At 41.8% G+C, this 13,067-nt stretch overlaps 1 protein-coding gene across 1 annotated transcript in view; it reads right to left on the reverse strand.

The window, feature by feature from the left end:
• Positions 1-13,067, reverse strand: part of LOC147698535 (cilia- and flagella-associated protein 337-like) — a 554,785-nt gene that overhangs the window by 192,822 nt on the left and 348,896 nt on the right. The window contains exon 16 of the mRNA XM_086935138.1: positions 3,692-3,794. Within this exon, the coding sequence (XP_086791264.1) occupies positions 3,692-3,794 (103 nt within the window). The remainder of the gene's footprint in view (positions 1-3,691; positions 3,795-13,067) is intronic.

The following is a 13,067-nucleotide window of genomic DNA, read 5'->3' on the forward strand; positions in this document are numbered from 1 at the left end:
CGCCAAAGTGATACTAGTGCCCCAACCTCAGAGGATGACTGTTGTGTATGTCATATTCTTCCTTTGTGTAGTTAGCGGTAGAAATAAAATACTTATCTTTTTTCAAGAAAGTGAATATTTGGCTAGACAATGATTTATTGCGACTGCAGCCAATATTTAGAAGTTTAAGTTTGTGTTCACTAATCTATTTCCATATCTTCCCACGAGGAACCCTTAGGCTGCTTGTTCACGCGTACTATTGAGAGTCAAGTGCAGAAGAGGTACTGTCTAGTTGCTCAGAATCCATAGTTTGCCGGACCCCAGGACATCAAGAATTAAAGGCCTTAACCCCCACAGTTGAGCCCAGTGGCCCCTGCAAGCCGAGTAGCTTTTTGAACTGGGTTCTGACATCAAGAAAACCTAAAAAATCACAACGCTTTTTGTTAATCCTGAAGAGTGAAGGTGAAGAGATTCATAACAAATGTACACACATGAACGAATATCAAAGTTCTCATAGGAAAATAGTGCTACATAAAACCACAAGCAAAACATATCCAAAAGATGACTATAAGATACAGTAGCTAATAGTGAGGATGTTGGACATCATGTTGCGACTCTCCACCAGCCTTTTGTCTGCAAAATCTTCAGTAGAAGGAGGAATGAGGATTAGTCAATGAGGATCAGCCACAAGAGGGAACTGGACAAAATGAAGAACCCCTTCTGGAAACACTATAATTTGATCAGAGGGAACCATGACTTTCTTGGCCAGATAATCACTGCCAGTCTACTAATACTGCTACGGTTCTATGGCTCGGACAGAACAAAGGGAAAAATCAGGAGCAGAGAAAGGGGCCATGGATTGGACATTGCATCTACTACCCAATCTCAATAAGAAAGGAGTTGGGCATTGCTCCTAAGCACAAACAAGTATTGTAATGTTCCTGATGGAGTTACAATGACACACCAAACAAATAATACTATGAGTGAGAGAAAAATACTCCAAAGTGGGGAGCCTATCCCTGAGTCATTGTTATTTTAAAGAACTGAAAACAAAAGGTTTGGTATATAGTTAAGAATTCGGTAACCAGACCTAAAAGGAGCCTTTAAGGGTGGAAGGACCAGAGGAAGTTCATAAGGAGGACATGGGGCATAAACACCAGTCTCCAAAGGAAGAAGCTTAGTATGATAAGGGAAGGTGGGAATGAACTTGCAATTCTGCCACTATAAAGGCCTGTATCACATACCACTGACTATGAAGGGAGGATACTACTGGTCCCAATAGGAATCCTTCCCTTGAGAAATCAGACGTCCTAGGTTTAAATCTCAGTATAAATATCCTGCGTCTATAGAGAACATTTTGGAGCTCTCCTTTTCTCCCGTGATTGGATAAGATCTGACGTCTTGGTTGTCAATTCAGATCTAACCCACCTGATGTTTAAGAAAGGGAAAAAATTAAGTACTGCTAGATGGACTCCTTTCAGTACCTTCTACTTAGAGTCCAATTTCTCCTCCAGAGATTTGGATAGACATGTCCTTAAGAGTTACACCGCAACCCAGCCTACTAGCATCTGTTGTCCACACCTATGTTAAAGGAAAACTTAAAAGTAGGCTTTTACCAGATTGTTCAGAATAAGCACCGCTGTAGTGATTGCCTTATCTGAACAGTCACATGAATCATGCTCTTGTAATCCTGCGACACTGGATCCTAGCTCAGAAGATGTTCCACTGGTGGCTGAAGACAATAGTGAGCCCAAGGAAAGATTGTTAATCCTAACTTGTGCTGCTGCATAAGGACTTGATAAGAGAGTTGGCTAAGCCTGCCTCCATCTTTTATTTTCTTGGATATTGCAATGTGATAGGTCTCGCATTTGCGAGAGTTGGAGCTATAGGCATTGTAAATGACAATGCCTTTTATTAATTTGTTTTGAAAACCTGCAACCAGTGCATAAACACGCACTTTGTACGCATAGTCCTTGCTTACGAAAAGCAAGGCTGGCAGTAAAATAGACTGCCAGCCTTGCTTCTTATAAGCAAGGACTATAAGTACAATGTGCTTGTTTATGAACAGCTTGCAAGTTTTCAAACTCATAAATAAAAGGCATTGTCATTTACAATGCCAATAGCTCAAACTCTCGCAAATGCAAGACCTATTGCATTGCAAATGCTTGTCTAAACTGGTGGGTTGTCCATTTGTAGTGTTTTCACTGTATTACTGTATGTGTGCACAAATGCTTTACACACTGCCTTTGAGATAAGCCTGTCTGCTCGTGCCAAGCTACCAAGGGGTGAGCAGGGGTTATTTTGGAAGTTTATACCCCGTACCCTGACTAGGAAGAAGCGTATTTACTTGGACAAAGGTACCTACCTGCCAACTAGAGACCCCTATTTCTAACAAGGAATTTGGACAAGAAGACAATGTGAATACCTTGTACTGGAGCCTAAATATGATCCTAACAGATCTTTTAAGCTATTGAGTAAAGAAACACAGTTTTTTTTATGTGTTTGCTTGTTTTGGCTTACACTTTATACAAAAAGAAACATGAGGTGCACAAGTTTTAAAAAGTGTCCAAATTTCATCTAAACTTTAAAGTGTATTGGAAGCAATGGGGCAATAATTATTGCATGGCTCTGTGTGTTGCAGAAATATGGAGGTGTGTCAATCTCAATTCACAGTTAACACACCAAAATAGTTCGCTCAGACTTGGGAGTAAAGAATATTATGTCTTGAGAAGTCAATAAACTAGTCTTGTTTTGGGCAAAATAATGGACACATTTTAAAGTGTCTTTATTATCGTAAGTCCTTAGAAAATGTCCTTCAATGGGAAGGTGCACTAAGGCTTCGATGAGTCAAATAGTGTAAGTTGGTCTTAGCAAGTTGTAGGCGGATCCAGCCATATTACCCCAGAAATGTATTCTGCTGATTAAGAAAAACATTTCGGAGAGCTTGTTGAAATAGTCACTGTCAAGTGCAACTCATCTCTTGGCCCATCACACTTTTGTCATAAAAAAATGTCTATCTCCATTCAAAATTGTGTTTAGGTTGCCTCCCTCTGGGTAGCTCTACTTCGAATTGGTCTCGGACAAATCAACATTTTTGTTTGTGTGAGTAAGATCAGAGTAAAGGTGAGATGCCTTCCTTTTACTTGTCCATTATACACAAGGTTGAGAAATTTTGCTAAAACTCATTTTAAAATCCCGGATTTTTTTGTATATCCATTTCTGTACTGCACATTATATTTAAAAAGCTTGGAAGATTCTTGTGCCTGTTTTGAGACTTTTATGAATACGTTCATGTGAAACCAAAGCTGATGTTCTTTGTGATATATGTTTTATCTACATTTTTGTGTTTTCCTCCCAATTAGCATGTGCACTTTGGATATTATGAACCAAGAAAGTATTGAGATTAAAATGTTTTTATCATTTTTATCCTAGATATGATAAAGCATGAGGATTATTATATATGTAGGAGCTTGTCTCTGGGGGTGGGGTAACTTCATAGAAAGATACTTTGACAAGGACAAGGGAGGAAGTGGTAATAAAGTGGGATCAATGTTACCTTAGTGTAAACATGACCATCAGAAGTGGCTGTTAAAGATACATGGAAAAACACGTTTTCAGCTATCAATCATCTATATTTTACCCCATGAAAGGATGAAAGTAGGGAGAGAATAGAACATTAAACATTGTTTAGAATTCCTTATCATTCACTTACCGATCCCTCTGAGCAGCTGACCACTTGCCTGAACTCTCTGTTGTATTTGCAGCAAAGGACTGGCTCCTTGTGAGAAACAACCAAGTGGGGCTGAGGAACAGGCCTGTAAAATGGTAACACATGAAAGTAGTACATTTCAAGTTATAAACATTTCTATTGCATCACAACCAAGAAGTGTTCAGGCGTTTGTCTGTAGTAGACTAAATCAACCTGAATTTGTGTTAACAGGGATTGAATTTAGGGCAAACATTAAATGTTTTTAATAGTAGCAGAGTTTATACATTTACAAATACAATTTTTACAATTTACAATTACAATATTTTTGGTTCACTTAAAGGGAAACGTTCTTTAGGATCATGGGAGCGCGGAGTTGGTCTCTTTCTACCACTGCAATAACATGGCCAGGCATGAGGATTGAGGGTTATCCCAGTGGCAACTACTACCTGGGCTACAGAGAACCCTTCGCTACTTCCTGAAATTACGATGCAGGGTTTGGGGCACTTGTTAGGAAATCTCGCTACATAAACCATTTTTGTTACCGTAAATAAAGGTGCACACCTACCACCCAGGTTTCTGCTTTTGAATTTTTAATTTTTTTATGTTTGGCTCATATACTTCTTCCACACCACTAATAATGGCGTACACGTTATCATCTTTAGTTAGTGACTTTTAGCTTTAATACACTCATTTCATTTATTGTCATCCTCAACGAATTATCAGAGGAAAATTAACATCTGCCTAAAATTGCATATGTTTCATATTTCCTGACACATTTCCTTCAAGCTTGTAGACCTGGTCCTGATTGCAGCCAATTTATATTATGGGCAATTTGTTAGAAAAAATCCCAGGGGTTGGTATCTCATCCCACTTACCTCTGCACTTTAGCAGCACACAGGGGTGATTCTGGCATCAACATATTAAATAATGCAATGCAAAATCTCTTCTGTGGTAGGAGACAAAAATCTTGGGTGACATTTAACTAACCCTGGGCAAAGCACTTCGCTACACTTGCGTAGTTTGCGAAGTTTGTGCTACTTCGCACTACGCGAACTGCACATAGCACAGTGCAAACACGCGTAGCGTAGTGTAGTGCAGCGGTCAATTTTTGCTTGCTCGCAGTCCTCAACGTCAAGTTGGAGACTGCAAGCAAGCCAAATGACATCCCGGCGAGACTTTTCCACGTTCGCGATCAGCAACATCAAGTTGCCTATTGCGAGCGTGGAAAATAAACCTCCCGGCGAGATTCTCAACGCGGGGTGGTCAGATTTCTCATTGCGAGTGGTCGCGTACCAGTCTGCGTTGAGTAAGCCGCCTCTCGAGTAAAAATCTACTCGAGCGGCAGTAAAAGACAGCTCGCACTGTGCAAGATGCCGTTTTCAATGATTGCACAGTGCAGGATGCTTGTCGTCACTGTGCAATCATCGCGAACAGGGTACTACGCAGTTCGCGTAGTGCTACGCGTAGCTCACGTAGTGCGATGTGCACTTCGCGTAGCTACATGTAGCGCTACTTTGCAAACTACGCCCAGGGTTACATTTAACAACAAACCTAAACACATTGGGCCCGATTCAAAAACTGTATTTTATAGTACTTGAAGTACAGTAATACTACTTAGTACCAAATGCAATTCACAAACCTATGAGTGTAAAGCTCCACCTCTCCTATCTTTTCTGTGGGGAGATCCTCACAAATATACGATTGCTACTTACAGCGTAGTAGAAAATGTGGGAAAGGCCGGGGGAGAGGCTGGAAAAACTGGCATACTTCTTTTTTAAAGGGAGTGGTTTAGATTGAAGTAAGGAGGAATTTGGGGGGTGCCGGAAAGGACCCAAAACAGTCTTAAATGTTGTAAACATACTCTAGCTCTGAGCTGAAGTAAGTTCAGCACCACACACATGGTCAACAACTGGTACTGCAACACCCTCCTATAAAAAAATGGAAGTAAGGATATCAACCCACAGGGCATAATGTTAAATACAATTACATTATTTAGAAATGTTAAAAATACAAATAAATGTAATTTATTATTTGATGATCTAAAAATGAAACCAAAGTTTGACTTTATTTTACCATATTTTAATAATATGTTTGCAGTTCTAAAAATCACGTTTAATAATTATTAATACATAATAAAATATATTAATTTATCTAAAATGTTTTTTTTTATAATTTAAACTTCTGATAAATAATTTATTGTAACTTTGTTACTGTATTCTACATTTAAAATACATTTATAAAATTAACATACATTAATATATAGGTTTAAATCTGTTTTATTGTTGCATGTGCATGTCAAATTAACAATACACATCGTGAGAGGAGTCTCTCTATTTCACATTGTACTCATACAACTTTTAGACCCCTTAAAAGATAGAGAGAAAGAAAGAGAACGAAACTCACCCTCCGATCCCGCCCTATGTTCCCTCCCCCCCACCCAATCAGAGTACCACTTGCTATATAGTATACGGCGTCGGGGTTGTTATGGAATTCTCCTGTGTGCCCTCCGTGATTCAAGTTGCTTCTAAGTCAGCGAGACGTAGTAACTGCAAATAGCGGGGGGAAAGTCAGCTCTCTAAATTCCTTAGTTAATAAGGCTATGAAGGAGTGCCAAATGCTTCTGAATGTTTAGCCCCGCGACGTGAGTGAAAGGGTGAGTTTTTCCATCCCCAGAATGTCCCATAAACTTCGGAGCCAGGCAGCTTGGGTTGGAGCAGTGGGCGTTCCCCATATGGCCAGGATGGTCTGAATATCGACCCCCAGCGCTATACTAATCTGGCAACCTCTGCAGGATGAGAGGGGGTAATAAGTGACAGGGTTGGGGAGGCCTAATAAAGTGTATGATGGAAATCTGGGGAGCTGGGTGGAGAAGTGAGTGTTGATGTTGTCCAGTACCGAAGCCAAGAACGCTGTGTCCCCGGGCAATCCCAGAGTAGGTGTGTGAGCGTACCTTTTGCCCCACACTGACGCCAGCTATTGTCACTGCGGGCCGGATTCCCCCGATGGAGTTGCACTGGAGTTAGGTACCAAGAGGATGTAAGTTTAACGGCCGTTTCAGTGCTCACTATGTTGTAAGTGGTGTGTCAGGCTCAATGGCATATATCGTGCCATTCCTTAGGGGAGAGTTGGCAGCCTATTTCAGATTCCCAGCACTTCTGGGAGGGGGATTTATTCCTGATCGGGCTAGGCTGGAGCAAGACGTATAACTCAGAAATGAGGTATCTGTCTGTTTGTTTGCCTAAGAGCCATTTCTTGTAGGATGTCTGCATCCACCCTGCCGCATAGACGGATGCGTTAACCAATATCTGATTTGGAAATATCAAAAGCGTTCGGTTTCGGGGATAGCATAATCTGTCTTTAGAGAGTCAAAGAAGCCCTTCCTGGTTGAAAAGGTGCCCTATTGCCTTGCAGGGCACCTCCTGCCATACCCAAAATGATGGTCCCATTCCAGGTGTGAAGTCAGGGTTGTCGGCAATCGGAGTCAGGGGGGACGGCAGAGTGGCCAGTCTCCCCCTGCATACGCATCCGTTGAACACCCTTAATAAAGAGTGTGTTATCGTCGAGATGTATAGGCTGGGTGCTCTGTGAGCTTGTGGCAGAAACTGGACCTGTGACAGCGAGGTACCCACCACGGCCCTGTCCATGAACAGCCAGTGGTTCTGATGGAGCAAGGATTCGTACGTTACGCGACTTGCTTGAATTCAAGAACCTCGCATAATCAATAACGTTAATAATCAACCTGTTTTGTCATTAATATTGCACTTTCACACTACACGCGGGTGTCCCAGAGATGCTTGCCTATGTGTTTTCTAATCCTAACAATGCTTGCATACTGACTGATCGCTGCTTTGCAGGATTCTAGTCTGCGCATGCGTCGGTTATACTCATGTGATGTGACGCACTCGCAGTTCTGGAGGAAACATGTCGCACATGCGCGTTATTGCTAAAATGGCCGCTTTGTTTTTAACATGCATCTTGCTTGCCGCCGCTGCTTTTGCACAAATGTTTCTTTCTGCCTAACTCCTAATGCTATAGTCATTATAATGTAAGGGATGTAGTATAGCCAATCACGGTATACAGTGTATTAATTTTTTTTGTATTTCTAATTTGTTTTCGCTTACTTTTCATGTACCGCGTACCTATGGGCCTGGGAGTGGGGAGCCTCTCCATCTTAGAAGTCTGTATGGAACTGACCACGTGATAAGAGAACCAAGTCTTGCCACAGTGGAACTCAGCCAGCTGGCTGCCGAAGCTGAGATGCTCCTGGGAACCTGCACCCTGACCCAGCGAGAAGAAGCTGAACTACACCTGAAATTGATACAAATTTGATATTCCACTGTGTGTCCTATTGTTCTCTTTAACTCATATGCCGTGGGAACTGGAATGTAAGGGGTGGGTACGAAAAATAAATATTAATTGTGAGAACACCAAATTCTAGGTGGTGACAATGACCTAACCACCTCTCTTGTCCAATCCAAAGTTGGGGATCCTGTCATTTGCAACATTTGTGGGTGATCCACTGACCCGAAAACAGTATAACTAGCCTAGGTTTAGCTAGAGAAATTGTCCGACTTGTCCGAGTAGCTGACCTCTCACCGACCCTACGAACTCTATAGGTGATTGATACAGAGGGCTGCGGAGCACTCTGTCCGTAATTTCCACAAACTCACTGGGGTGGAATAGTCTTAAGTGCTGGCGAAGCACTTTGCTGGGAAATTCGACAACCCAATCGGGGTTATTGGCAGATTCTGTGCAGAGAGGGAGTAGCGCAGGCGTTGCATCCGAAGCTGCATGTGTTGGTCGTACCCTTTGATGAGCCCAGTCCTGATCCAAATGCTGAGGGGTATCCTGTCCTGACTGTCCATGAGCTGTACCTGCTCGCCTACTGGCATCCTAAGTCCTTGAGGGTCCTTTTCCTCGCCTTTCCCATCTGACCCGTGGCCAGGGTTAGTCCTCATTTCCGTCCTAGGTAAATATATATCCATGGGTGTTTGTCTATCTATACTCTTCTCTTTTATTCCCTTTTAATAAAGCATCATTGCCTATGTTATTTTCTCTATCCATCTCTCCGATGATTTTACATGCAAACTGGTTTAATTAGTTATGTTCCACTTTTACCCTTACCTTTAGGAAAATATTGAATCGTTTGCTTACTCAGTATGTTCCATTCTTACCTTTACCTTTAGAATCTAAGCCTTCGAATTTAGTAGATAGCATAAGTTCAGTCTCTTATAAATCACTGATGAATTTCAGAGCTCTGCTTTAGTAGTATGTTCCGTTCTTTTACCTGCCTTAGTATCTAAAGAAGAAGTCGTTATACTTAAGCATGGGCGAATTTTGTGAATCTCGCGTTCGCGAATTTTGCGGATTTGCGAACTCGCAATCCGCAAAATCAGCGAATTCTCGCGAATTTGCGGATTTTTTTTTTTGTGTTTGCCACTCTCTGTCACCACTGCCACTCTCTGACTACTCATGCCACCCTCTGGCCCACCCATGCCACCCTCTGTTTCATCACAGCACCCTCTGGCTGTCCAGTCAGTGTACATTATTGTGGCAAAGCAAAGCACACCTTCCCTGCCTCAAGTGACCTGAATTAATTTGGGGCTGATTAATGTGTCACAGAATATTTTTTTAGCTGGCACCTGCTTCCTTAGTGCTTCCTGATTAGTGATCTTTTGCACTTGCTAAGTGATTTCATTGTTGCAAAATTAGTTACAACACCTGCCCTGCCCCAACTGACAATAATGAATTAGGGGCTGATTAATGGATTTGAACTTCCAGCCTGGCTCCTGCTTGTCTCCCTTAGCTGTAATTCAGGACCTTTGTGGCATATGTGTAACTATTCTGAGGTTCAGAGCAGGGTCACATAATAGTTGCAACTGGCAACTGAACTCTGGAGGGGCCCCTCAGGAAGCACTACAGGAAATGGCTACTAATGATGAGCCTGAACTTTTGAACCTGGTAAGTAGTTTCAGTTTTGCTAAGATCATATTTCTGCAATTTAGCGCTTATTCGCGGGGCGCGAAGTTGTACTGGGAAGCCGCGAACTCACGCGAACAGTGCGAGCAAGCCATAAAATCCGCTGCTCGCGGATTTGCGGATTTTGCGGGAGATTCGCGAATCTCGCGGATTGCGAATTTACCGAAAATCCGCAAAATCCGCGAGCGAAACGGATTTTCCGCCCATGCTTAGTTATACTGAATAGCATGTTCCTTGTTACTCTGTTCCTTTAGTTCTGAGTACTCAAATGGTTCTCACCCTCATTTCATAGCTATATTATTGTCCTTATCCTAGTTATAGATGTTCTAAATCTGTGTAAGTTTCATTCTCATGGCATATGGATCATAACTTTTATGACTAGATAAAGTCTTGAAAACCCTTCAGGTGTCTGTGGTTATTACAAAAGTATAAAATCGTTATTCAAATGTACGAGGTATTTTGCTTAGTATTATCTCACTACACTTGCTAGGTCCTGATCTGTCGTGATCACAGGTACCTGAGACGAGGATTGATAAGTCGGGTACACTGGAATTAGTAGTAAGGAACAAAGAATTACTGATAGTGATGTGTAAGCTCACCCGATTCATAAAATTACAGTGATAAAACACGTTATGGGCCCAAGTGCGTACATTTTGGTAAAATAAAGAGTCGGGCGACCTGCGCGCTCTATCAGTAATTTTCTGGTAGCAGAGCTATGGTTAGGACTAGTTAAGATAGGTAGATAAGATATTTTCTGACGAACCGTGAAAAATAAAATGTGCTGCTAAAAATAATTTTTCATTACAGTAATCGATCGATTTTAATGGAAATATCTTGAAATATTATAAAGTGTATTATTTTATGAAATGCTGCTATCGTATTGAATGTGATTAACTAATTGTTAGTGATTGTTCTATGTTGTCTGGAATCCCCGGGGAAATAGAATAGCGAGTGGTGAGTAGAATCCACTCGGCTGTGAGGTCACTTGCTGCAAGGGAAATTAGTGCATGGTTAGGTAAAACTGGAAGCGCTAATTAGGATTTCTGTATGAATAGTTGAATAAGTGAAAGCAAGGTGTTCTCTAATAAAACTTCAGTTGTGATATTACCTAGCAAGGGTCACACAAGGAAGGAGTAATAGGTTCATCGGAGCTTGAGTGATAGCAAAGGAGTACGCTAGTGAAACTTTAGACTTAGTATATATCCCGGAAAGAGTGGATGAGTCAAAGAAGTAGTGGGTTCTCTAATGCTTGTGTGAAGGGTAGGCAGAAGGGTCTATCCGTAGTGTATGATAAGTAGACGGAAGAGGTTTACTTGCAGTGAATCAAAACTTTCTTTCTTTTAGACACTCGAGCACAGTGGCGAATGTTATACGTTGTAAACTAAATAGAGCACTTGCACTTTAAGAAAAGAAATCAAGTTTCCGTTACCTTGTGAAGGAGGGAATCAGTCGCGGAGCTGCGCTGACGTCACTCTGTGCCGCGCTGGTATTGGTCAAAACAGCGGGTGTGTTACGGAGCTGATATTGGAAGGGAGGGGTGAGTGCCAGAGCGTGAGAAACGCGTCTCACGAAAGGCCGCGCTCCCATTGGCTGAAAGTATTTGCAATCACAGTATTGATTGGTTGGTGAAAATTTATAAGACGCACTAGCATTGGAAGTACATTTGTAAACAAAATTTTGCAATCGGAGCTTGAAGATAGCTTGACGAGGTGTATGTGGTATCCCGAATTTTTACCTGATCTGAGAAATCTAGGTTTTCAAAAGGAGCTGATGCTAAGAGGTAGACCATACAATATGTACGGAAGAAAAAGGAAAATGTCATTCAAGAATTATTTCAAGAAAGACAAACCCGTCAGAACTAGGGAGGGTGTAATCATTCCACCACCTAATACTCCTGCATCCTTTATGATGTTTGACAAAGGGTATCATACCTGCGTATGGTTGGAAAATTGGGCAAAGTATACTGAGGATGATGGAATCTTAGCCTTTCCCTTAGATGGTTCATTCAATGGTAGAATTTTGTTTAATTTGAGGACCCGAATGAATGACTTATATCCCAGACCAAGGTTGACTCAATATGAGGCTCTAGAGGAATGGGAGATTGAGGCTCTAGAGCGAGACAGACCCAGAATGGATAAGGGAGGGAGCAAATGGTATCCGAAATTGCAGCGAGAAACCAAAGAGAAGAAAATGAAACAGTGGAGACAGAATATGATGGTTGAGGGACTATTTCTAGTATTTGGGGTAGAGGAACCCGTGGGAGGAAAATGCACAGAGAAAACCCGACACCTGATGGCTGCAGGTGAATCAGAAGATGAGTATCTGGAGGATTTATTTATGAAAAATCCACCTCCTTATGATGAGGAGTCCAGATCCCTAAGTACCAAAAACCCATTTTTCAGACGTCCTAGAAGTAGAAGGGCCAGTGAAACAGATACAACAGGTATAGGTAATAGGCAAACTAATAGGGACGGATTTTGTAGACCTGATACCACTGTCCCAAATTATAGACCATTCGGTGATGAAAGACCAGTTATGACAGTCCCAACTGCCCTGAGTCTGTATCCACCTTTAGTTCCGCAAGTATTACATGACCCATCCATTGAAAGGGTTTTGCACGAACGAGAAAAAGAAGCCTTAATTAAACAGCTGAATGAACTCATTCAGACAATAGCACAGATAAATCCCAGTCCTGAAGCTCTGACAATTCCAGTAACTATTGGTCCCATTGTCCCTCTTCATGGGGATAGACGGCTAGTACGAGAACTCCAGTAATTTCTCCTGCTGTAGCGCAGCCCAGGAAGGAGCCTTTCATCGTTGATGATCAGGCAAGCAAATGTGAATCTGGGATTTCCCTAATGGATCTGCCCATAAGGTAACCGGAAAGCAGTATACCCCGAACGAGACCTCAGACTAGGGCAAAGGAAGTTTTGATTGAAACAGCTTCAGGTACCCGGAACGCTACAGTCGTGACTCCAGAGGAGCTAGATCGATGGACCCGAGAATTAGAAAAGGAAACTCCTCAGCCCAAACCATTAGATTATTTACAAACTAAGAATAGAGATGGAGGAACTAATGGTTGGGAATGTGGGATTAGACAGGCTGAATACCCTTGATGAGGATTAACTTTTGTTCATCTGCAAAAGCCTGACCAAAAATACCAGAGTGTTTCATGAGAAACTAATGGACATAGCTGCTAATATGGGAGTAGACATCAGTAAATCCAAGGTGTTACAGAAGCACTACAGAGCAGAATTTTCAGACAAAGACCTAGAACACATGAATGTGTCTGGGAGGAAGGTACAGATAAGGGAGTTGTTAAATCTGTTACAGAAATGGGGAGATTTAGACGGATGGAAAGCCAGGTGGGCAAAGAAAAAGGAAGACAGTAGATCCAAGC

The sequence above is a fragment of the Lissotriton vulgaris genome, chromosome 8 (assembly GCF_964263255.1).
Source record: "Lissotriton vulgaris chromosome 8, aLisVul1.2, whole genome shotgun sequence".
Lineage (NCBI taxonomy): Eukaryota > Metazoa > Chordata > Amphibia > Caudata > Salamandridae > Lissotriton > Lissotriton vulgaris.